The sequence below is a fragment of the Mauremys mutica genome, chromosome 10, assembly GCF_020497125.1.
Source record: "Mauremys mutica isolate MM-2020 ecotype Southern chromosome 10, ASM2049712v1, whole genome shotgun sequence".
Classification (NCBI taxonomy): Eukaryota; Metazoa; Chordata; order Testudines; family Geoemydidae; genus Mauremys; species Mauremys mutica.
Genome location: NC_059081.1, coordinates 37561334 through 37588420, shown reverse-complemented (window position 1 = coordinate 37588420; position 27087 = coordinate 37561334). Strand labels below are relative to the sequence as shown.

The 27087-nt window shown below is 41.9% G+C and overlaps 1 protein-coding gene across 1 annotated transcript; it reads left to right on the top strand.

Moving 5' to 3' along the window:
- The first annotated feature begins 859 nt into the window (after positions 1-859).
- On the top strand, positions 860-27087 carry FASTKD1 (FAST kinase domains 1). Its single transcript, XM_044978483.1, has 16 exons — positions 860-1135; positions 3843-3950; positions 4493-5006; positions 6041-6109; positions 7239-7364; positions 9079-9477; positions 10804-10914; positions 12148-12279; positions 14437-14923; positions 19763-19877; positions 20738-20866; positions 22819-22950; positions 23393-23506; positions 23879-24014; positions 25426-25540; positions 26916-27087. Exons 3-16 carry the CDS (start codon positions 4672-4674, stop codon positions 27003-27005), a joined length of 2490 nt encoding a protein of 829 aa, XP_044834418.1. The 5' UTR covers positions 860-1135; positions 3843-3950; positions 4493-4671; the 3' UTR covers positions 27006-27087.

Sequence of the window (27087 nt, the reverse complement as noted above, 5' to 3'; positions counted from 1 at the left end):
GACTGTATTATAATGCATATTTGTAAGGGGCCTGAATTCAGGTTGCTCTGGCAACCTTAATTACTTCCTAACTTTTTAGTGTTTGTTTTTGCAACCTAAATAATGTAATTTTAATGTATCTGCAGAGGCATGCACAAGGGGGGGGCACAGGCCCCCCCAATAATCAACAGGGGTACAGAACACCTCTGGCCCCAGGGCTGTGGCAGGAAGAGTGAGCTCCTCCCATCCTGGGGCCAAAGCAGGAGCTGACAGCTCCTCTGGCCCCAGGGCTGTGGCGGGGGCACAGAATGTGCTCCTCCAAAAGCAGTGAAATTTAAATTCATGCACATGCCCTTGTGTGTGTGTAAAACAACAGATATAATGACTTAGTACATCATGATTGCAACATATGTACAAGTTAAACACACTGCAGCCACATTTTGCTCTATGAGGATAAATGCAAAGTCCAAAGCTAAATGCTGAATAGAAAAGTATTTTGGGGAAAGAAAAACAAAAAAGGCATGATCATTTTTATTGGAAAGTCTATTTCTTCTGTGTTCGCTGACTTTCACTGAGGTGGGTCATAGGGCATCCAAACTCTGCTCAGCTGAAGACACGTGCCCAAAGTTTGCCCAGTAGAAGGGGTACTACAGGATTGACAATGTATCACAGAGCTGTGGAGAGGTCCGGGTTTGACCAGCTGAAGAAGCCAAAGTGCTGGTAGTTTGCCAGGAGCCTAACAAGGACTGCACGTAATTTGCATAAGACTGAATGGATTGCAGCCACTTTCTTCCCCAGTAAAGAGGAGCAATCCATGGGAACTACAACTCTCCCAGCATGCAATGCGCCCAGTAGACACAGAGTCTATCTCAGTTAATAATCTGCCTGTTTCCAAGAGGAGACACTACTGATCCCAGCATGCCATGCTCCCAATTGGTCTGTGCGGCCCCTGTCTGGAGCAATGCATACTGGGAAGTGTAGTCCGCCCTGTTCGAGGCGGGCCTCGCGGTTCCCTGGGCGGCGGGGCACTAGGACTGCAGAGCGGGGTGCGGGTGCCAGACGGGTTCCAACGCTGGAGGCCCCCCACAAGCGGAAGCCTGGGGGCTGAGGCGATGATCTTGTGCCATGCGGAGCCGAAGAGCCCGGGAGCGCTGCGGTGAGTGGCCGGTAGCAGCCGCGTGGTTTTGCGCCTCCCTTCAGCTGTGCGCTGGCCAGGGGGCTGGGTCCCTCCAGCCCCGGGGGGAAGCTGGTAACGGGGGGCACTGAAGCGCCGGCAGACATTTCAGGAGGGCACCAGAGTAAACTCCCCTCTGTTGGCAGGAGGGGGGTGATTGCACCCACATGGGCACCCGCCTGCCCCCACGAGCATCAATCAGCATGGCAGGGAGAGGGCCATCATACTCTCATGCCAGTTTTCGAAGATGTATAACAGCTAAATCTGGATGTGTTTTCATGGGGACAAAAGGGACCTCTCCCTGACCTTCGGAGTATCCCCCTTTCAGATTTTAAAATCCTGTTGCAAACCATGCAGAGGTTGAAGTGCTTTAAAATTATATACAGAATGTATAAAATGGGAAATGTTAGGCCACCCAAATATAGGGCTAATTACTGTTCTCTCTATAGTACTTGGCATATAGTCCTATACATAGATTCATAGCTCTTAAGGCCAGATGGGACCTTTACATCTTAGAATTGCTGTATGAATACTAGCCAGCGTATTGAATTGCACAGGGCAACGAACTTCATGAAGTTAGCAAACAGAAGGAAAAAAAGTTAGGTCATATTTTACCAACCTTGATGCTGCCTTGGCTGTGATGCAACTCAATAAAAGTAAGACAATTAGGCGATGGGTGAAATCCACCCTATTGTATGTCTCCAATCTCAAAACAATAATGCGTTGCTAAAAATGGTTTTCTGCCTGTGCCTTATTAGTATGTAGTTATTGAAGGACATATAAAGTTCATCCTTAACTGAGAACTTTGAGGTTCTCATTGGTTTATGAGCCAACTTGAAATGCTTAATATGTTAGTTTAATCTGTTTGGGGATAATTTAAAGGAGTTTCTTGTCCTTTCAGTAAATCTTTTGTACAATACATAGAAAACTATGAAATAAGCCGGTTCTTTGAATAGGTGTTTGTGCTTTTGTTTTGACCAGTATATTTTTAAAGCTTATGGCAAAATAAATTTTACTCTGTACTCATTTTCTTTCATTTCTCTTTGTAAAGCGTCACAATTGGAATTAATGTTGTCTTATGGGATTTTTAAGAGCTTTGGGATAAATCATCTGCTTTAGTTAAAAGCCTACAGGAGGGAAAAAGTTTGTTGGAAACTGTGCAGCTCCACCAGGCCCTAGTCCTTGGGATGGAGGAATTTGTGGGCCTGCAGAGGAGCTGGGGGCATGGATGTTACGAGCGCCACGGGGAAATCCAGTGGTACACAAAACACCTCCACAGAAGGTCATCATCTCCTTTAACTCTTTTCTATGGGGCTAGCTGTCTTGCAGCATAGCTTGTTAGCACATGTGGCAGAGCCTGTGCTCACCTCTACCCTGATCCTAAGAAGGGTCAGGAAGTGTGGGAGTTATTACTGAAACTAAGTAATTTTCTTATCATCTGAACTGAGGGAAATACTTAGTTTACAGTTATGTATTAGTGGTAACACAGATAAAGAAATATTTAAAAAATTATTTTTAACCTGACAATGTCCCTTTTAAAAGTGTGTGTGTGATGCTTTCTTAATTGTGTTGTAAAATTAGGCTAGGAAAATATCTGCTCCAGTGTTGGCCAGCAAGATAGTGGGGTTGTCCTAATTTTGATCTGTGCTCTCATTCTCTCTGAATAAAGAAAAAATAATAATTTTCTGTTTCTTTAGTTAGTTTACTTTATGTAGTTTAACAGCTCTGTGTAAACTCAGTCTCATCTTTTCTGCTGAAAACCTGCCTCTCCTGAAGAGTGAATCAGTTTCCCCTTTTGATTATCTGATTTTGTATTTCCCTCCCTACACACGCACACACGAACAAGGGAGAGAAAAACATTTTTTAAAAACTGGGAAAATGTGATTGTAAAATCACAAAAATTGGCAAGGGACGCGGGGACCAGTGTAGTACTTAGAATGTTTTAAACTTATTTGTTGAAAATTACTAGATTTCCAATTTACAATGTCTCTTTATCAAGTATTGGTCTGCATTTTAGCTTATTTCAGTACCAGTAATAAAAGTCCTATGTTAAGAGGTCATAACTGGTGTAAAAAGGCTTGCATCTCAAGGAAATGAGCAAGTGTGTTGCCTTGCTTCTACAAGGAAAAATTCAACTATACTGGAGTTACTTTTTATGGACAAGGTTATGTAAAAATAATCACAGAACTCTTTATAATACAGAGGTAGATCAGAATGAATGCTTTATAGAGATCAGTACAGGGCAGAATGGACAGAAGAGAGAAAAGTATTTTATAAAACTGGAGTAGAAAGGAAATTAGGGTTATAAAAATACGTAAAATAGTCTACAACTTGATAGCAGGGAAATTCCTATGCCTTCTGTTTTTTTGTTTGTTTGTTTTTGTTCACATTCATTTTGTACAGAATACTTTACCTTGTGTTTAAATGGAACATAAATCATGACAGTTTAATTTTCTTTGTTTCCTTGTGTGTGCACCAGCATCAGTGATGTCAGCATGAATGTGTGCAACACTGAGAAAAGCATGTAATGGCTTTTGGAGGTTTATTTGGGCTTTATTTTTTTTTATTTTATTAGTTAAAGGTGAACTACAAAAATGAAAATTGCAACTACTCCCACTCGCCCCTGGAGTAAGTTCAGTACCATGTATGAACTGTTCAAAATAATGTATGAGTTTTCTTCCTTTTGTAGGGCTGCTGTGTATTGCTGTCTTGGGTTTGGTGTGATGCCCAGTATATGCTATGCTGGTGAAGTCACACCTGCCCCTAAAGAGCACTGAAGTCTGTTGATGAGAACAAGGTAAATCCTGTCCTTGGTTTCCAGCACTTCAGGAGTTTACATGTTGGAGTTTTTCAGTGAGGAAGAAGCCGGTGCTCTGACTAATTGGCATTCCATGACTGCTAGATGGTGTGCATCCCCACAGATATGTAGCCTATAGAATTATTAGAGCTTTCAAGGGCTAGCTATTCTGAAGCTATTCTGGTCTGGCTATAACTCTTAAACAACTAATTGGTTTGGTCACAATGCTCTGAGCTATTGTATCTGTTTTGTGCTTTCTATAGTTTTTGCTTTTAACATTTCAAAAAATGTAAGTTTGAATTGTTCTTGTATCTCTAAATCTGAAAATATATCAAGTGTATTTTATTGTTTTAAATTTAACTGAATATTTTAATGTCCTGTATGTGGGGGAGGGGAGGGCATTCACAGGAAGAATTTGGGCCTTAGTGTAAGTCTGGTGTATTCTGAAGAGAAATTAACTCAAAAGTTTAAAATGAAGTAGTTTTAATTTTTAGCTGCTAATTATTAACTTACCTAACTGTCTTAAATCAATACTATTACAGATACATTAGAATTCATTTATACCTCTTCCCAGAGGGTCTATAAAAGATGCAAGAAAAACAAGTTTGTGTGTCTCAAAATGCCTCATCTTCTTGCTAATAGTGGCTTTGTTTATTATGAAAAGTGAAAGAGGAAAACATTTTTCTGGACATCTTAAAAGTAGCTTGTGGAGGTGACAAAAATGCTTTGTGTGAGGCATATTTACGCATTTGCACTGAGACGCTGCCAGTTTCGAACTCTGAGTAGTGACACGTTGCTGAGCCAGTTAAATAGCTGCACAACTGAAGATCAGGTCTTTGATCTTGTTGGAAAGAACAAAGCGAAACTATCTGAAAAACACGTTGGAAGTGCAATTAGTCTACTGTGGAAATTTCAAAAGGAGAAGTCCCATCTGTTGAGGAATATCGACTATGTAAAAAACCATTCCCAGTTTCTTACTCTTCGCATTTTAGCTGAAAACAAGATAGAATTTATGGATAATGATCTCTTGGTGGATACGCTGTACAATGTATTGAGGTAAGCAATATAATATTAAATTCCATATAACCAATTTTAAATGAGCCCTGTAAATTGTTTGTAAACATAATCTTAAACATTTTATTATTCAGTTAAATAATATTGGCTTAGAAGGTAACTTTTTTATCAACTTTTCTTCTTCTTCCCTATTCAGAGTCAGTGACTTTTATAGCCTTCTTCCAAAACTCATGACTGTACTCTTGGCTGTCATGCAAATTGGTCTCTTTGAGGTCCGTTAATATTCAGTCCATGTAACAAGTCTTTGGCATGCCCTTTGATTGTCTTGTCTTCCATCCACAATCATTGCAAGGAACATCCTGCCAATATAACTCTTGGATCTCAGCTGGACAATGTAGCCTAGCCTCCCTCAATTTGTCTTCAGTTAGGGAAATCCACATTTTTGCCATCTTCTCTCATTTTAGTAATCACAGATGTAACACTACTAGGTACAAAATTCTCAGTCACAAATGTGTTTTGTTTTGGGTTTTTTTTCAAGTTGATGGTGTCCCTTGAACTATATTTTTACATTTTGATAACCTTAATGGAGATAACTGCGAATTTGATTTTTCCAGTGAGCAACATATGTATGTTTTAAAAATGAACAAACCTGAATATTTTTGTATTATTTTGAAATGTATTAGGCTAAGCTTCTTTTATTTAATTTCTTTTATATAAACATATCCTTCCAGCCTTGTGATTAAAGCACAAGGCTGGAAGTAAAGAGATCTGGGTTTTATCCTGTCCTAGCTTTGCCACACAGACTGTGAGACTTTGGACAAGTCACTTAATGTTTCTGTGTCTCAGTTTCCCCATGTGTAAAATGGGAATACTTATCTACATCACAGGGGTGTTATGATGCTTAATCAATTAACATTTGTAATGTGCTGTTAGACCTTTGGATGGAAGGTGCCATAGACATGCAAATTATTACTGGATATAACTCTCTTACTAGAGTCTGTGTAGCTCTTTTAAAGCAAATGTTAAAAGAGTTATGCAGCTTTGCCTGGTTTGTCTTGTCGTTAATCATTATGCAGGTTCACTGTTGAGGCCCATGATTCTCTGGTAGAAGAGCTAGTCATGGAAGCATGGAGAAGATTAGAAAGGCAAGTATTATACTATTCTACCTTCAGAGAGATGTAAATTACAAGCATATTCAGCTTGAGTTAATATCTAGTAAGCACCCTGTGAAAGAACTTTTATAGAGTTTTAGACATTATCTAAGTATTTTTATATAATTATTTTAAACCTCAACTATCTTTTTGGAATGTCTCCTCTTTAGAACTGGTTTTGTTTTTTTAACATAATCAAGCTTTGAATATTGATGGAGTTTTGAATTGCAGGTGGCCAATGGAGGTGCTCAGATACTAAACAATAGAGGCTGTTGTATCTAGAAAAATGAGTGCAGATTTAAGATTATATTTAGATGTGTGAACACATACACCACCGACAAAGGAAATTCAAAGTTGGCATACATACGGCTTTATATTGATAGATGAAGCAGGGTTATGCTTGTTGTCCTGCTCTTTAATGGCAGATATACCCCTCTCCTCTTCCTCATCTTAATTTCAGAAAAGACTTTTAGTATAGAACCCTAGTATTTTTCCTTCTTTGCATTTGTGTTTATTTTGAAATTGCACTTTTTGTTCCTTAGTCCCTGGCTGAATGCAGGGGCTGGCATCACTCTCTTCTGTTGTCACCAACAGGACAGAATAGCCTGTCCTAGCCTACTAGCTAAGACACACAGACAGGCTAGTGAAAAGCCTATATTGCATACTAATACTCACACCAGTTGACTTTCAGATTCACTTCAGCGACATTTATCCAACATGGCAGCACTTTTACTGCACGATAAAATAATCTTAACCAGTCCATTATGGTGACCTTACTAAACCTAGGAACTCCTTCTGTGCTTGACTGTGTACACATGCTTCATATTGTCATATTTTGATATGAAAATTCATAGGTTTTTAAGCTGTTCAGAACTTTCTCCTTATGGACTTCTATTTTATTTTGGTTGAGGCATGAATGTTACTAGGGGATGACCTATCAAGAAAGCATTTTATATGGGTCTGATTTTTGAGGGGAGGGAGGAGCAGGGAGGTTGTTTCTTAATTTTAAACTTCTATCTACTTGCTAATTTAATTATTGTATTAGATGTTTTACCTCCATGCTTTTATGGAAAGAAAAATAAATGTTTACTGTTCAGTTTTCTTCTGTTTGATGTATCAACAGGTTTAGTCTGCCAACTCTGTCTAAGTTTGCACTGTGTCTAAATGAACAACAGATGTACTTTAGCCCTCTAATTGGCAAAGTAGCTGATATTGTGAACGTGAATTTGGATTCTATACAGGACCCAAGGTAATTCTGGTCCAGTGAAGCTGAATAATATTAGATGTAATATGTATAGAATTATTATGCCTTGCTTATTCAAGACGTTGACTTTTTATCAACTCTTCAAATTTTGGAGGCGGCAAATAATTGTACAATGGCATAGGGTCAGTCTTCATGGATGAATCCATTCTGGGAAAATTTAGATAAGTCATCTTCTGGAGTCTCTTTGGGGAGAACATGTGCAAAACTTGTTCAAGAATTTACTTGATCCTTTTACTGTCCACAGCTTCTTAAAAGAGTAGTTTTCTACTGTGCCAATGAAAAAGGAGATATTACTGTACCCTAACTCTGAGTCTTAACTTGTCTTTTCTGAGGTTTTAGACTGGGGTGGGCAGAATCCAGCCTGGGGGCCGAATCTGGCCCGTCTAACATTTCTGTCCGGCCTCCTCATGATCTCCGAGTCCAGGCCACTAAAAGTCGCACGGCGCAGCAGGACGCTCAGGCAGGCTGCCTGCCTGCCATGGCCCCGTGCCACTCCCGGAACCAGCTGCTGCTGGCACATCTCTGCCTGCCTCAGGCGGGGGGAGGGGCAGGGAGGAGGCGGCTCCACGTACTGTCCTTGCCCCCAGCACCATCCTCACAGCTCCCATTGGCCGGAAACTGGCCATGGGAGCTGCAGGGGCGGTGCTTGTGGGTGCGGCAGTGAACAGAGACCTGCTGTTCCCGTTCTCCCCCAAGTGGCGCGCAGAGAGGTGCCAGCACCAGCCAGCCACAGCCACTTTCGGGAGTGGTGTGGGCCATGGCATGCAGGCAGCCTCCCTGAGCTCTGCTGTGCTGCCCAGCTGGGAGCCACCTGTGGTAAGCGCCTCCTGACCAGAGCCTGCACCTCGCACCCCCACCCACACTCCAACCCCCTGCCTCAGGTCAGAACCCCCTTCTGCACCCCAATACCCTGCCACAGCCCAGAGCCCCCTCCTGCACCAAACTCCCTCCCAGACCCCGCACCCCCGCCATTAATCTAGTAGAAATGTGTGGCCCGTGATAACTTAGGAAAATTAGTGGAGTTGCTCCTCTGCAAAAATTATTGCCCACCACCATGAGACTGGTAGTTTTTCTATTATGGAGTTGAAGCTAAATCAAACACTAACGGCTTCTGAGAATAGTAATAATGATGATCTCTATTTGTTTCGCATTTTTCTTCTTCAGAGTACTTTCCAAAATTTAAGTAACTAATCTTCAAAACATTCCTTATGTTGGACAGCTTTTGTCTTCTGGACTTATGACTTTGAAGGCAGTCGGGTTCACCAAAGGTCCACCTAGGATATGGAGAAGAGGAGGAAGGCCACCTCTTTCTTTCTTTTCAACTCCTTCTTGAGAATCGACTTTTTTTTTTAATTTCTTTGAGCCCAAGCTTTTGCACAGTTTTTTTTTTTAATCAGACATGACACAGGTTCATCGCAAGCAGTTTACGTCTGCAAACGCTCTGTTTCTTTATAGCAGAAAAATCCCAACTTTTTTATGAATCCCAGCAGAAACAATTTTTCATCATTTTGCTTTAATGGAGAAAATGTTTTTTCACCTAGCCCTACTTTTCAGGTTGGATTTTAAATAGCTCTTGAAAGAGAGAACTTCTGCAACATCCTTTGTAAAGCCTTTCCCAATTTTGTTAGTTATTTCTAAAAATGTTGTTATGTTTTTTAAAGCTCAGTGTGTAAGTGTAAAATCTCTTGAATGTTTTTAGGGCCCTGTCGGTTTTGATGATCAGTATATCTAGTGTTATCTCACAGAATTTTCGAGACCGATTAATACAAAAGGCTGAACTTCTGTTGGAAACAGTGAATTCCATCAATTTCAACCATGCCAGAAGGATGGTGCAGTTTCTTCGAAATGTCAGACTAACTTACCGTCCATTGCTGGAAAAATGCAATAAGATTTTCCTTGAGAATCCCAGTCAGCTTGATCTAGAGAACATCAGTCTTATCCTTGGACTATACCAGTCTCTACAGTTTAACAACACTGAATTCCGATTAGTCATTAAACAGAAGCTGACTGAAACCATTGATGATTGTAACAATCCTGTGAGTTTCACAAGATTATTTGCTGCGCTAGGGCCTATGGCAGGACAAGAGGTAAGAGAACGGTAAGTTTAGCCCTATTTACATCTTATTTATGCCTAGTGTGCGTACACAGGTGCTCCCTCACACAAACTAGTACCTAAGACTTCAAGTGTTTAAAGTCTTGCAAATCTTGAGTTTTCCCCACGGTCGGTATGCTATTAAAATGGATCATTGGCCTGCTACTCTGTGTTATCCATGCATGCATGAGCAGAGAGGCAATTTTTTTCTAATTAGCATCATTTAGGCTGCAAATTTGTTGTTACATTGTGATACAATATTGTAACAATTTATCCCAAAAGCTTTTGTCTGGAAGGTGGAAGGGCAACACTGCTACATTGCCCCATCCCCATAGCTTCGTTACTAAGGCTGTGGTTCTGCCCTCCACTTGGAGTGAAGTGGCAAGCCCCTAAGAAACCGGGACAGCAAAATGTCTCTTCTCTTTACACAAGAATAGCAGCAGCCTGGAGTCCCTTCTCCCCCTTCTGTCCTGGAGAAGCAGGGGTTGCAGCAGGAGATCTTCCAGTACTTATCCCAGCTGCTGGGTTGTAATTGGGCACAGGGACTGGTTCTGTCTGCTCTTCTCATGCTACACGCAGTCCTGTGGTGGTAGTGGGAGGCTATCGTTTCAAGCAGTCTGCAAACTCAGGCAAACGTTGGTTACAATTGGTCACTTTTTCAAACTTTTCTTTGCTATCATAAGCTAGACTTCAAATGAAAGTTGAGATGGGGGTTGTGCCCCCTCACAGCACCTGCCCCCCAAGTGACAGTGGTTAGTTGGGCTCATGCAGACTTGTTGGTTCACGGTAGAGAGTTTCTGGGCCAAACTGATACCAACATAAACTGATGCAACACCACTGGATTAAAAATCCAGAGTTCTCTATTTGACCTGATTGTGCAAAAAAATTAAGTTTGGAAATTCATTGGCAGACTGATTTTGAATAATTTAACATTCTTGTGTCCTCTAACATCAGTTTGTCAGTGCTAGATCCCCTTATAAAGAGTATAGCGGTTAACAGTGACTCACTCTTAGCCTCCTTTTAAATTTATTCTTCTTACAGAAGTAGACCATTTACTAGCTTTTAGCATCATTCCAAATCATGTGCCTACCATGTACTCTTTCATCTTTTATCCAGTTGTTTATGCTTTTCTACCCAACTGTGCTGAGGGAGGAAATAAAAAAGTGATGGTCTTTATTTTGGAGGAGTTTTGTTTCCATTATTTTCTACTATAGTTCCCACAGTACAGATCTCTTTTCCCTCCTTCAGACTAATGTGATTACTGTGTTCTCCTCTATTACACAGGAGAATTGCTGGAAACTTGCAAAATGCATCTTTTCTCTTCCTTTTTAGGTTAATAGCAAATGCACTGCTAATGGTGGAAGAATTTAACTGTCACCAAGCGTTAGTAGTAGTGGAAACAATGGAAGAAATGGAATGTAGAAATTCACATCTGATTCAAAAGTAAATTTTTCTAATATTATATTGAATTCTCTTTGTAAGCAATTTCCACTTCCTACAGAAAAATACTCAGGCATCCTCACATATGAAGCAGAATTGTGCTCAAATTTGAGGAGGGCTGGAACTGGGAGCTGATAAAGCCAGGATATATGTGCAGTGTATATATGCTATGCCTGTGTTTCTTAATTATGTTATCACAGTTGGATCCAAAGAAATACATGTGGTCTCACCAAATTGACTTTAACATGCTTAGCTAGTTTATGAATATGAGTGAACTCACAGGCCCTCTGATCTGTTGTACAATCCAGACACACAATTCAGAATACATATATATATGACAAGCTGCAGAGGCCCTGCCCTGTCTGGTGCAAAAAAGAAGCTGATAGGAATTCAGGCTCATAGGTGCTCCAGGGAGGATCTGTAACAGCAGCTGTTCCAGGAATAGTGAAGAGGAGAGTGCCTGAGAAAAGGCTGTGTCTGAACCCAGCCTTGTCTATCTGGGTTAAGAAACCCAGAAGAGGAGGAATATTTTGGTATACTCTGATGTTTTGTTAAGTGTTCTGTAACAAACACGCCGATCCTGCACATTTGACTAGCTGATCTGGTATTCTGCTGAATTTTTTTCCTCCAGTTTATCAGACTCTATTTTGAATTATTAGTTCAGGTATCCGACCAAGCCAGATCCTCTCTTAGTGTAAACTGGTATAGTTTCACTGAAGTTGATGGAGCTATTCCAGTTTACGCCATTCAAGTATCTGGTCCACTGATTCTTATTCTCTAAATTTTAACTGAATGCAAACCAAGTAAAAGGTCAGCACATATTTTCCTTGTTAGAGCAGTAGGAGGCTGTCTTATTACTTCACAGTGATTGTTGAAACCCATTAGCCTAAATAATTCTTCATAAGATTAAGCAATGGAGAGGAGCCTCAGAGCAAAGCCAGAGGTCTGCCCACCTCAGTCTTTACATTACAGAGATAATACAGGACTAACACCGATCAATTGCCACTCCCGAAGGCTCCGATCCTACGATTCATTATGCGCAGATGCTCTGCTGCATCTGTACAGAGCTCCATTGGGCTTCATGTGGATGCTGCAGTCCACCCATGCGGAACAAATTGTAGGATCTTAGGTGTTGTCTAAGTGATGTCTTGTTCATGATGTAAGAAGTTCCTCTGTGATGTTTTTCCACAAAATTATAATGAAGGAATTTATTCTTATTTTTCGCATTGGTTTCAGAATTGCTTCTCTTCTACATAAGTACTTGGATAAGTACAAGCCAACAGAGTTGGCAAAAATAACGCAAGCCTTGGTGCTGCTGCACTGTCAGAATGCAGAGCTTTACACCAAATTAAGAAGATTGCTAGTTGGGTGCGTATTCTTTTTGTAAATGTAACTGTTGATTATTACACTAAACACTTGTTACTTCACAATTGTGTACAACTTGTTAGATCTTAATGTTTTACTAAAAAATAAAGTGTTGTAACAATTCAAGTTTAAAAAAGCACATGAACTTTAGGATGGGAAGTGAATGTGGTCTAGACTCTAGACATAGTAGTGATCTATGTAATAAATATGCTCTCCATAAAATATAAGAATGGGCAAGGAGTCTTCTTACACTGGAACTCTAGAATAGGGGGCATTCTAGTAAGATCATTGACAGCTGCTACTCCGATTTTATTAGTGTTTGTAGGAAGAGATGATGAAAATGGCATTTCTGCCTGGAGAAATGCCTAAAAATAATCCATTTGTGAGAAGTAGGGACTCAGGTATCAGCCCAAATGAAAAAGAAAAGAACACAAATGAGTGTATTCTTCTTTAACGGGGGAACCTCATGTGCTTGGCCAAGTTGCTGTGCCATAGTTAACCCAAACAAAGCTAAGGGGGTTTAATGACTCTTAATAGTTCATGTTGGGGGACTATTGCTCTATTGATCAGGAGACCCTTTTAGGAGCCACAGAAGAGGAGCTCTCCCACAATGGCTTCCACCCCATTGACCCTCCTGTGGGGGAAGGAGCTCAGTCTGAATGGCTTGTTGGGGATGAGGGTGTCTCTGCGCCCCTAACACACTGCCCAAGGTGCCTTTTGGGAAGGCTGGGAAAAGGTTCATTTGGCAAACCCTGAATGCCTGCAGAATCTCACAATCTAAAAGCTTTCTCTTTCTTCTCCTGCAATGTTGATACAGATGGGGTATACCTGGCAAAGGATGTGTTAATTCCTGACAAGGGGGCTTTTTTCCCCCAGAGGACCCAGCAGGCAGGAAGATAAAATCTGCCCTTAGAAGGGATGTCTAAGTTTCATCAGCACCCCCTAGAGCCTCATTGACTGAATTAGCTTCTCTGTGCTTTCCTCCCTCTTCCACTACTAGGAAGAGTGATTCAGAAGATAGAGGAGAAGGGACTATCCTCATCATCATCATCCCAGACTGATAAAGAAGGCTGTGGTACTCAGATGTAGTGTAGCTGTTGCAAAGATGTCTTCTCTGTCTCCTCAAGTAGGCAGGATCTCCTCTCTAAGGGGCTGCTCTTGCATCTCAGGCAAGACTATTTGAGCCTAACAGTTTTACATCTGAGTGGCAAGTCTGAGATATTTCTCTTACGTAATATGTCTAGGAGCTTCTCTATGAAGCCTTCCGCCATCTTGGTCTATGCAGCTGTTTGGACAGAATTCTTCTACTAGTATCAAGATAGAAAGAGCAACCCTAAAAACTGAGGCATCCCAGCTCATCTGAATGTCTTATAGGATGGTTTCAATTTCACATTCCAAGAAAATAAAATTTATCGGGGGGAGGGATAGCTCAGTGGTTTGAGCATTGGCCTGCTAAACCCAGGGTTGTGAATTCAATCCTTGAGGAGGCCACTTAAGGATCTGGGGCAAAAATCGGTCCTGCTAGTGAAGGCAGGGAGCTGGACTAGATGACCTTTCAAGGTCCCTTCCAGTTCTAGGAGATGGGTATATCTCCAATTATTACCTTTATTACCTTATCTGATGATTTCATTTTCTCCAATAAACACCCTGCCTCTCTCCTTCCTTCAGCATGTAGTTTAGTCCCATTGCCTCAACTTCCTCTTAGATCCTCCGCAATATGGCTTCCACTATTTCCACACTAGGGAGATGGCTCTAATGACCTCCCATTGATTAGTTTGAGAGCTTCTTTTCTGTTCATGTTTTGTAATCTGCTTACATTTAAATAGTGCTTCCTGTTCTCTGCTCCTTAGGCTTTCATGTCTGTGTTTTCATCTTCTCTGGCTCAGGTGATTCTATAATGGTAGTTTGACAGATATTATTAGTGAGTAAAGTGGCAGGAAAATGTTGATCTCACAATGAATAAGACAGTAGTAGTCAATGCTTTGAACTTCTACCACATTGTTATTGTCATTATTGCAAACTTATGAAATGTAGATGGCTAATGTGGTTAATGCTTTGTTTTTCAAATAGAATTTATATTTACATAATTTATTTGCTATTTTTATCCATAAATTATATTTGTCAGTACTGATGGTTTTGTTTCTTTCCCCTTTCTTCCAGCTACTTACAAGTTAACGTTGTTCCCAGTGACATTTCTATGCTAACTCGTGTTCTGTCCATGCTTCCTTCTTCTCACGTGGATGAAGTACTGATTAACAGAGTTGATGCAGTTTTGCCTCAGTGCAACTTAAGTGATTTGAATAGCTGTGCTACAGCTCTTGTCAGATGGGTTCGTCATGATCAGTCACATCAGCAAAGCACTTCTGGACCAGGTGCGAAGCTTCTGCAAAAATTAAGTAACTGCGGATATCAGAGGCTTCAAAAAGCCAGTGACTTGGATTTGTTGCTGGAAGAACTTAAATATATATCTGGAGAATGGTTTGAAGAAATACTTGTTGAAGAAACAATCAATACTTGTCAGCGCTTGATGGACCAAATTACATGGATGAATGTACTAGAATTTTCATCTTTTCTCATCAAAACAAACTACCGCTGTACTCCATTACTTGATAGAATAGCTTCTGTGGCAGTTCAACATATGAGCAAGGTATTGATGATACTTCAGATGTTACTATAATTTTAGTATGTCAGATGATATGTTCACTTTTAGAAGTTTAGCTCCTAATGGTATGATCACATGTGCTGCCTTTTTCCTATAATATTTTTATTACAGTGCAGTGAGTGTTCTTTCTCCTCTTCCAACTGCCTTGTAAATTATTGTAAGACATTGTAAGTAATGTGTAGAAAGTATCAGATTAACATAATGGTGGGAATGGGATTAAAGATACAGGGGACCACTGATTTCAAACCTGTTATTTGGCAGTTCTAGAGGTTTTACTCTACTTCAGGGGTGAAATAGAGGAGGTTTTGCTCCTAGAATGAAAATTTAAGAGGACAGATGAGTTGGTCTTCTTTTCAACTGAGTTGTCAATACAGTATCTCCTGAGGAGAGACTGACAGTTTTAAACCTATTGTATTTACTAGTTTTGTGGTACATAAGATTTTAGACAATGAAGTTGGGCATGTCTCTGATTTTGGAAAGAAGAGAATAATGTTTATATTGCTATAATCATCTGCTCCTACTTTTGCCCTGATGCAGAGACTTTAATTTTAATACTTCAAAATATTATTCATCTGTCTTTGTATATTTTAAAATATTTCTATGTTGTAAAATCTGAGGAGCAAAGGAAATCATAGGAATTTAAAAGTAGTCCATGTACTCTAGGTCTTCTGCTTCTGAATTAGTTACAAATCTCTCTGGGCTTGGCTACACTTACAAGTTGCAGCGCTGGTGGAGGCTTTCCAGCGCTGCAACAACACCCCGTCCACACTTGCAGGGCACAACCAGCGCTGCAACTCCCTGGTTGCAGCGCTGGCTGAAAACCCATCCCGGCAGGGGTATAAGGAGTGCAGCGCTGGTGATCCAGCGCTGCCCAGCAGGTGTGGACACTCACCAGCGCTTTACCTGTCCTCCAGGGAATAAGTAGTTATCCCAGAATTCCTGTTCAGCCACTCTGCACATCAGTTTGCACTCTACTGCTCTTGCCTCAGGTGACCCGCCCTGTAAATGCCCCGGGAAATTTAAAAATCTCCTTCCTGTTTGCTGCAGCCAGGTGTGGAGTGCAATCAGTTTTAATCAGTTACAGGTGACCATGCCTCCACGCGGCAAACGAGCCCCAGCATGGAGCACTGGTGAATTGCAGGACCTCATCAGTGTTTGGGGTGAGGCATCTGTTCAGGCACAGCTGCGCTCCGGCCGTAGGAATTACGATATCTTTGAGCAGATATCAAGGGCCATGCTGGATCGGGGCCATGATCGGGACGCAGTACAATGCAGGGTGAAAATTAAAGAGCTGCGGAGTGCCTATTACAAAGCCCGAGAGGGGAATCGACGATCCGGAGCTGCTCCCACGACCTGCCGTTTTTACAGGGAGATGGATGAGATACTTGGGGGTGACCCCACTGCCAATCCCAGGATAACGATGGACACTTCTGAGCAGGCTGGGGGACAGGAGGAGGAGGCGGAGGAGGCGGCGGAGGCGGAGGCGTGGGGGGGGAGGAAACCGCGAGTGAAGCTCCTGGCATGGGGGAAGAAACCGCAGATTCCCTGGAGGCATGCAGCCAGGAGCTCTTCTCAAGCCAGGAGGAAAGCACCCAATCGCAGCAGCCAGCAGTTGCAGAAGGACAAGCAGAGGAGCGTGTTACCGGTAAGCGGCTTTTATTTTCTGGGTGAAATGTTTCTGGAGAGGAGGGGGGGTTATGGATGCATGCATGCCAGCCTCTAGATGTGGAATAGCCCGTTGATGTGGTCTATCACGTCGCGGTAATCTGCCTCAGTTATCTCAGCAAAAGCTTCATCCAGAGCGTGGGCAATATGCCTGCGCAGGTTTATAGGCAGAGCCACTGTGTCCCTTGTCCCAGTGACGGTGACGCGTCCGCGCCACTCTTCTGCCAGTGGTGGGGGGACCATTTCTGAACACAGGCAAGCCGCATAGGGTCCCGGGCGGAATCCACATTGCTCTAAAAGAGCCCCCCGCTGTTCCCTAGTGACTCGCAGTAGGGAAACATCTTCCAGGATTAAGTCCTGTGAAAAATGTTGGGAGACTCTTTAGTGAAGAGATAGGGAGATAAGATCACCCCTGCATCTGCATCTTCATTTCACTCAACCCCTCTAGCACTCCAGATTACCCGAAGCAACCAGCTCCCCTCTTACACCCAAGCCCCACTTCTCCCCATATAAGCACTGCTCACTCACCATGTCGTGGCTTCTGTAGTGTTATGCGTGTGGGTAAAAGAATGCTTAAATAAGAACTCACTCCCTCAGTGTAACAATTCATGTCTGGAGATAGTGGATACAATGCTGCCCGTGTTAAATGTTGTCATTTCTGTTTCTACAGTGACCTTGACTACTGGACTGCCCAGATGTTCAACATCACAGAGGCTTCAAAATTTGAGAAAAAATCCCCGAAAGAGCAAAGAAGACATGCTGAAAACTGTTCTTAATCAGTCTGCTCGAGAGAGTAAGGACTTGAAGGATTGGCGAGAGAAAGAAAGCAGGACACGCAAGAGAAATGCAATGGCCAAGAGGAAAACCACGGAGCGGCTGCTAAGCATCCTGGAGCGCCAAGCGGAGTCTATAGAGTCACTCGTTGCCATGCAAGCAGAGCACTACCGTGCTACTCCCCCACCCGCCCCGTCCTTTGTGCCTTGTGCCCCAATGTCAGCTCAAACCACCTTTCCCCAGCATCCAGGTTCTTACCACCACCAGCTGCCTCCAACACCTGTATGTTCCCCAACCAGCCCTGATACCTACCACCACCCTTACCCTCTGCATTCAACCCCCATCACCATGCAGTATATGAACCCTGAAGTGCAGGATTCATTAAACAGCAATCCAGACAGGGCATATGCAAACTTGTGACTGTACAGTTCACCAACCCACACCCCTGCCCTCTTGTGTTCATGAAATGTTGTGTGTCTGTCTGTCTGTCAAGGAAGTTTTTTTCTTTTCAATAAAACAATTCTTGGCTTTGAAAACTGTCTTTATTATAGCAGATAGTGAAAGATACCTTAGCCCAGTAAAGAAAGAGGCACTACAAATCATATTATTATTATTATGGATAATAGAATAACAGTGTAAGCAGTGCAATTCACTCCCATGCAAGGCAGCAAACATTATTGTTGGCTTTCAGCCTCAAATTCTTCCCTCAAGGCATCCCTAATCCTTGTAGCCCTGTGCTGGGCCTCTCTATTAGCCCTGCTCTCTGGCTGTGCATATTCAGCCTCCAGGACTTGAACCTCGGTGGTCCATGCCTCACTGAATGTTTCACCCTTCCCTTCACAAATATTATGGAGGGTACAGCAAGCGCATATAACCGCGGGGATGCTGCTTTCCCCCAAGTCTAGCTTCCCATACAAGCAACGCCAGCGGGCTTTTAAACGCCCAAAAGCACACTCCACAGTCATTCTGCACCGGCTCAGCCTGTAGTTGAACCGGTCCTTGCTCCTGTCAAGCTTCCCTGTATAGGGTTTCATGAGCCAAGGCAGTAACGGGTACGCGGGGTCTCCAAGGATCACAGTGGGCATTTCGACATCCCCTACTGTGATCTTCCTGTCTGGGAAAAAAGTCCCTGCCTGCATCTTCCTGAACAGGCCACTGTTCCGAAAGATGCGTGCATCATGCACCTTTCCAGGCCAGCCTGTGTAAATGTCAATGAAACGCCCGCGGTGATCCACAAGCGCCTGGAGAACCATAGAGAAATACCCCTTCCGATTAACGTACTCTGATGCCAGGTGGGGGGGGGCCAGAATAGGAATATGCGTCCCATCTATCGCCCCTCCACAGTTAGGGAAACCCATGTGTGCAAAGCCATCCACAATGTCCTGCACGCTCCCCAGAGTCACGGTCTTTCTTAGCAGGATGCGATTAATTGCCTTGCAAACTTGCATCAAAACGATTCCCACGGTCGACTTTCCCACACCAAACTGGTTCCCGACCGACCGGTAGCTGTCTGGAGTTGCCAGCTTCCAGATTGCAATAGCCACTCGCTTTTCCACCGTCAGGGCAGCTCTCAATCTTGTGTCCTTGCGCCGCAGAGTGGGGGCGAGCTCAGCACACAGTCCCATGAAAGTGGCTTTTCTCATACGAAAGTTCTGCAGCCACTGCTCGTCATCCCAGACTTCCATGACGATGTGATCCCACCACTCAGTGCTTGTTTCCCGAGCCCAAAAGCGGCGTTCAACGGTGCTGAGCATTTCCGTAAATGCCGCAAGCACTTTAGTGTCACACGCGGCAGGCAAATCCATATTGATATCATCGTCGGAATCCTCACTGTCACTTTGGAGCTGAAGGAATAGCTGGACTGCCAAACGTGTTGTGCTGGTGACACTCATCAGCAGAGTCCTCAGCAGATCGGGCTCCATTTGCCACAGAAATCGCGATTCACACAGAGAGTAACAGAAAGACACTCACAATGGCGCCAAACGCTGCTGGAAAGAGTGAATGCTGGGATGTGAAGCGATGCACCACGGGGCGCTGGCAAACAGGAAGCGGAATGACCCGCACACTTCCTTCCCCTTCCCACAATACTCAGCGCCAAAACGGCGCCAAAACGGGACGAGGTGCTCTGTGGGATAGCTGCCCACAATGCACCTCTCAATACAGCGCTGGAAAGTGCTGCAAGTGTGGCCACACTGCAGCGCTGGTAGCTGTCAGTGTGGCCACACTCCAGCGCTGGCCCTTCCACAGCTGCATGACCAGCGCTGTAACTCCCAGCGCTGCAACTTGTAAGTGTAGCCAAGCCCTCTGTTACAATGCAACATCAGACTGTATTGAAATTGATTCTTTTTCACTCTTGAAATGGTTATTTTAAAATTTCTTATCCAGATCCATCCTTCTGGAACATATACTCTTCTCCTCCCCTTCACGGTTATGAATTATGATCCTCCTCAAAGTGAAGAGTTCTTTGAGACTTGCATCCAACATTTTAGCTCTCACTTAGGTAAGTGATGCAAGGTAATGTAGACTCGGAATTGTGTCAGTTACTGTTCTTCCAGGGCACAAATTTAGGTACACTTGAGAAAAATGGGAATTGGGTGGCTATTGAAACATACGGATTAATTTTCTTTTCTTTTTCTAAGTAATGTTCTGCAGAATTCATTGTGTGTTTCCATGGGAGTTCACAGCCTTATTTCACCCTTCAGAAATTGCTGTTGCTATTGGGACCAAGAATATGTCTTGAATTGTTGTACAAAGAAATTGAGAATTTAAACTAGCTGATTGTCATGTGGGTAAATGGAAAATCCTTTAAAAATAATTACTGTGGCCTCTCCTAGAAGGATTGGAATCAGGCCCTTAATTATTTGGGGGAGAGGAAAGATCTTGTGGTTGATTACCAGAAGATGGTGAGGCAGGAAAAGATGAACAAAAACTGATTTCTTGGCTGATATTATAGTTTGAGAGTTGTATGAAAGATTGCCATGTAATGTATTACCCTGCTATTATCTCTTCTAAGTCTAGTCAGTTTCTTTCTGCAGAGAATATGCCATAATTAGGCCAAGCTTTTGTGGAGTAGGAGAGGCACAGTTCCGCTTGGCTGGTGTGACAAGCCTCGCTACTAGGAACAATATATTTTATAACAAACTGAAATTTACTGTGTTAGAGTTTTACAGCCCTCATTGGGAAAATTGGCAAAGCAATGGGCATGTGCAAGTCCATGTGTGTGTATTTAACTCCAGTTGATAGTAATGGGAGTCAGGCATGTTAATGGAAGGAAGAATAGAGCTCATTAGACAATTTTCATTAGACTTTTTAACAGATGTATGTAATACATCCATATAAATATGTGTTTGGTTTTTAAAGGTTGTTTTGAGCCTCACCTCCTGGTGCTGCTTGGTTATTCCTTGGCTGTTGCTGAGTATTTTCCTCCAGCCGTGATAAACGCGATATTTAATGTTGATTTCCTAGCCAAACTGGATGCCCAACTTGAAAGTAGGTATTTATCCTTCCGTTTTTTATTATGCTTTTTATAAAGACTGTAAAGCTTTATGAAATATCTTTTACATTGTAAACAATCCCAAATCAGTAACCAAGTACATATGTAGATTTAAAAATGACAAATACTGTTACATTGAAACTCCAGTAACCACAGTCTCTTCCTCCTTTTACTTAAGGCCCGCTTTGAGACATGCTGAGCTCGGCCTGCGCAAGGGCGTTTAGCACCTCTCAGCTCAAGCTTTTTAGATACTAAATCCTAAATTTCTATTTCCTCTGCAAAATCTTATTACACAGGCACTTGAGCAGGACACGAAGTTCTGTTTTCTGCTCTTTTATGTCATGATGTTGTTGGTTGAGGTAGGGAAAACATAAACTCCTGTACTGGCAAGTCAGTAAAGGAGGAGTGTCTTTTCAAATATTTTCTCTTAAAATGAAAATATACTTGAAATTGAAGTCTTCATCCCATCTGCTCAACCAGCTAACAAATCTGCCAACTAGCAAACAGGCTCTGCCATATATCATAGTGAGTTTGATACTACTAAGAATGCAGTGGTTTGGGGAAATGTTTTATATTTTAATCAACCTGCCAAATTGTACCATAGTTAGTCCATGTAGTTATAAATTTCTATTTTTACCCTTGTGCTCCTTCCCCTACCTTCTCTGTTGGTTTGCTACACACACTTGTTGTGTCTTGTTTAAAGTTAGGCCCTGATCTTGCAAAGAATGATTGTTGTTTCACAACACCTAGTTAAAGTGTCTGTGTTATGTAAGGAAACACTGAATTTTATAAAGTTTGTTCTTCAAAAAGTTCTTTGCCTTTTAGACTAACATCTAGTCTGTAACTAGTTACTTTGGAAATTAAATTATTTTGCTTACTTTTGTCTGATTTAACTAATTTAATTATGTAGGATGTGGCACAAAATGGTGTGGTAGATAAGTATACTACTATAGATATAGAATTACTTTTAAATAATTGAGTCTTCCTGGAAGACACCTTCACAAATACAACTTGATTCAGGTGATGTTGGAATGCTTGGTGGGAAGAAATAGTGAAATCAGTGTATTGGTTTTAAAAGACATAGTTGGAATCTGAGCATCATCTGGGGTGGCTCCAGGCACCAGCGCAGCAAGTCGCTTGCCAGTCGCTATGAGGGCGGCAGTCAGGGAGCCTTCAACGGCGTTTCTGCAGGAAGTCCGCCAATCCCGCAGCTTAGGTGGCAATTTGGCAGTGGGGACACCAATGGCGCGGGACCGGTAACTCGCTCACAGAAATGCCGCCGAATCCGCATGGCCGGTGGACCTCCCGCAGAAACACTGCCAAAGGCTCCCTGACTGCTGTGCTTGGGGTGGCAAAAAACATAGAGCCGCCCCTGGCATCATCAAGGATTTTGTTTAGGATTTGTTTGGAGTTAGCTTGTCCTCATATTAGAACTCAAATAACATTTTCAGAGTGGTTATTCATTTCCCATACACAGTATCTGTTTTGAAATAAATTATATTACTGCAGGAATCTTACAAGAATACGGTCACATGCATAGCTCAGGAAGTAGTGTGGCGGTTTTGTCCACAACAGAAGACTCCCCCCTAGACTTCCTCCCTCTGTAACCAAAGGGGTGAGCACTGGTTCCAAACTTTGATTCCGTTCCCCCAGACAAATTTTGCTACAACTACGCCGCTGGCCTGGCCCCCTGCCATTTAGTTAAGAGCTGATGGGTAGGAACTTCAGAAGAGATGTTTTGAATGGCTGCATTTTTCTAATTCCTTATTGTTGAATAAAAAGAGAAGGAAAAAATTCCAATTGAGAGATTTCCATATTCTTTGTAAGATTCTGAACTTAAGTGCATTAATGTGCACTGCTAGCTAAAAGGCTATTTCTCCATTAATTAAGTAGCCATTTTGAGTGCCCCTCAAGACTTCCTGTGTTCTAGCTGACTTTTTAAATTCAGCCCTACCAGATACCTTGAATTGGAGGGTCCGGTTACGCCTGATGGAATTGAACAGAGCTGTGTGTCTGGAATGCCCTGAGTTTCAGATCCCTTGGTTTCATGAGCGCTATTGTCAGCAGATGCAGCGTAAAGGTCAGTATTTTAGGAAAGGCAATGCCATTATTGTTCTTAGTTATGGAGGACTAGCAGTTTGATAGGTGCTACATTTCTTCTAGCATTTTAATGGGGTTATTTATTAGCAGTCTATAAAAGCTGATAACTGAATGTAATATTTAGCACAAAAATAAGTCAGATGAAACTTTAAAAACGGATGTCCTCCCCCTTACCTTGTTGTGGTATGTGCCATTTATGCACCTGGCAGCCAGTCTTCTTCTCAAAGGTGGTGGAGCTATATGTAGGTTGTGAAAGTAAAACAACAACATTAGTGTTCTACAGAATGCTTTAATCCCAGTTTTGTCTGTTTTCAGATATCTAGTGTAACAATTGCAGTTTTCTGTTTACTGTGACACTATTTTTATTTCAAGACTGCAGGCCTGCATGTTGGTGCACTAACTTGTCCATTTTGTTTTTGTAGGCAATGGCAGCACAAATACAGCGCAACAGCAGATTCACAGAATGCTGGGGGAGATCTTGGGAGGAAGCCAGTATGCAAAAGTATCTGTTCTCACACCTTACTACTATGGAATAGGTGGGTGGTTAACCAGGTTGGTGGTAATAGCTTTGGATCCATAAGTCCACAGTTAATTCCTGTAGGGGTTATTATAGATCTGAGTCTTCTCCCTAACTCCAATACTATATATCTTTGGAGCATCTGAGAATTGTGCCCCAAAGGTGTAAGTATAATAAGCCATCAAACAGAACGTTGCTATTTTGGAAACTGGATACAAAGTGGGTCTGAAAAATAAGCCCCACAACTCACTTTGCACTATATAATACAAATATTTGATAACTCCAGTGATAACGGTAACTTAGTTTTTCTTAAAATAAATGTTCTAGATATTAAATCAGATCCATTTTCCTCCTATATTGATTAGTGTACTGGGTTATTGCATTTTCTTAGATTTTGAATGCATTCTGGATAAAAACAAAAAGCCTCTTCCCTATATGGATCAGAGTATAGTTTTGGCTGACTTAGTGCAGTGGGGACCAGACATCCAGCTCCAGGGGAAGAAGGGGCTTCCACCGGGAGCACAGAGGTTAGTACATGGTTTTCTATATGTTTGATTTTGCTAAGTAGATGAACCAAGTTTGTATATTCAGGCTTTTTCTTACCCTTCATGGTGACTGTGGCTTCTCTTTTGAATAGACACATCACAGCTCCTGTGAGTAGGAGTGGTATTGAGTGCGAGGCAGGAGAGACAGCTGTTCCTTGTGAATGCCTAATATCAGTATGGCCTCAACTCTTTTTTTTTTTTTTAAACCCCTCTTATTTGGAAAGTAAGAAATCAAAGCCTCTTTGGCCATTTGTAGATGCACTGAATGGCTGTGATGCAGAATTTTAGCAATACAGCCCTGATTTCTCAAAGCCTGTTACTTTGCAGACCTCCTGCAACTGCTGTTGAACCTAGTGAAGTTCCAGGTGTGGAGAACCTAAAAGGATGAGGGCCTTATCCTCTGTGCCTTAGCATCCCCCCTGTAAAATGCAGATACAACTCACCCAGAGGACAGCGCCAGGCTGTGGAGGGTTAAGGATTGTAGATAAACTTTAGGATTCTCAGATGTAAAGGACAAAAAAGTATAAAGTTTTAAAGTGTACAGTGGTTGGCTCTAAAAAGTCAGCCTTTACCAACAGTTACCACAGCAGTATCTGAGATGCTAAACCTTTGCCTTCTGCTGGTCTTGTTCAGATACACGGACGTGATACCTGTTAATAAACACTGACTTTTCAATGGCAACAACACATTCTAATTAGAAGTTGCTTCCAAAAAATGTGCATGTGCTCCCATTGGGTGAACACACTTGGCATGTTGTACATCTACGTGGTTTGATAACGGTAAAGCTGATAAGCTAGAAGGGCTTTTCCATCAGTAGTATTTTATTCTAAATGCAGCAACACTTTTGCTCCTGAGTTTGAGCAGTTGATATTACACCTATGCTGCATTGGCTGCCTTTCTAAAGGCAGACTGGTTTCAAGTTGGCTGCTTTTTTAAGTCCTTCATGCCTATATTTAAGGCTTCCTCTTTGAACTTTGTCTTTAGCAGTGTTTGTGCTGACAGCTGCCTTTCAGGGATATTTTTACTATTCTGTGTGTGCAAATCAGGTATTTGCTTATACAAATCAGTAGTTAGATGCACAAAATTATGTAGGGAGATGCAACAAAAGTGTCTACCTTGAAAACATTGGTTTGGCTGTTTTCCTGTTTTGCAGCTACCAGAGGTGTAAAAGGGAAAAGCTTTTGGGAACCATCTAGAGTTCATATTTGCCTAGATAAATATGAAGAAAATTGAGTCTTGACTTAAAGAATGAGTTTAATTTTCTTTAAATTTTTAAACCTTAGTTTTCAGGTTAATCTAATGGTAGTCTGACTACAACTATTATAACTGAATAGGGGGATCATTAATAGACATCCTACTAATATTTGAAAGTAACTATTTTGTTTGTTAGCAGAATTGCTGTGGAGTTTCTGGATTCTAAAGCTTTTTGCAAAAATTCATGTCACCTCAAAGGAGAAATTGCAATGAAAAAAAGACACCTGGAAATTTTGGGGTACCAGGTGGTTCAGGTATGGTGCACACAATCTGTTGTATCAATACCTTATATTTGACTGGTGTATACAATGGAATCCTCTAAGCTCTCCCCTTCAAAAACTTTGTACAGTTTCTCTTTAACAGGAGAGGGCGTATGTGGAAGGATGCTCTCTTGTATTTGCAGGGCATTCTCCAGGCTCTGTAATGTTGTTGGGGAAAGACAGTATTTTTCCCCACCAGGAGGAAATAGCTATGTTAAGTGTGTTGTCTAGTTCCTGTTCACTAGGAACAGCTGCAGCAAAACAAGTCAAATAATCTTGTATACCTTTCCTCCACTATAGCATAGTAGCTGCTTTGCCTCTGCTGCTCAAACAAAGGAAATGAGGGACATATTGCTCTCTTTGGAATGCAGCACTCCTTGGTAGAGTGCCACATTCTAAAAGGAATGCCAGACTGGAACCACCTCCTAAGTGGAGAGAAGCTCCATTTAAAAGGAGCGAAAGTCCATTGAAATGCACTGAATCAATTTGGGAATTTTGCTCCACTTCAGTTCAAGTGGGGGCTTTCTACACTAGGACCTCCTAATTCTCCGCTAGTGCAGCTCCAGCAGTGGAAGCTGTGGGATAGACCACTGTGGTGTCTACCACTTACCACTGTGGTGTCTAGCCCAGACATAGTGGTAAAAAAACATGTCCTGCCTAAGCTACTGCTTCCACTGTTGCTACAAGTGGTGGAGCTTCCCCAGTAGAGGATTAGATATCTAGATTTATTATTCCTCCAACCCAGTGTAGACATACCCTAGAAGCAGAGCTTCACTATAAGCGGGTTCCACTCTAACTCTTGCTTCATCTACTGTAATTGAAACAGAATCCCTTCCATGTGACTTACAGTTTTGTTCTTCAGACAGCTTGAATACTCTTAATTTTCTCCCTGTGGTATTCTTCTGACACTATATGTTACACAATTTTTATCATGTCATTTCCTGGCTGAGGCAGTTTTTAAAATTTTAGGGTCAGATCCTCAGCTGGTGTAAATTGCCAGTTTATACCAGTGGAGGAGTTAGTCCTTAATTAGAGGTATTTTGAAATTCTGACAGGAAATGACATGATGATGGAGCTATGCCATCTTACTCCATCTGAGCATCTGGTCCTTCATCTCCACTATTATTATTCTATGACTGTTACCAGGCAAATACATTTAGCGTTAAGAAATTCCTAATATTAAAAATGAAGCATAGCCCATTAAACGGCCACATCTCCTATAACAATCTTCAACCTTACATATCTTAAAATGGAGAGCACAGGGCTTAAATAAAAGGTACCACGTATTGCGTATGTGTATCTACTGTGACACTGTGTCTAACAAGAAGAAATGTTAACAGTAAGTTACCGTGCAAACTCTGTCTTACAGATTCCTCACTTTGAATGGAATTCTATGGAGCTGTCATCAAAAGATGCATGGATGGAGTATCTGAAAAAGAATATATTTGAAACAAAGTAATATAGAAGAGGCAATCATGAATATATATTTTCATATAAACATTTAACTTGATCATGTAACATTAAATATTTTGTAACCTTAA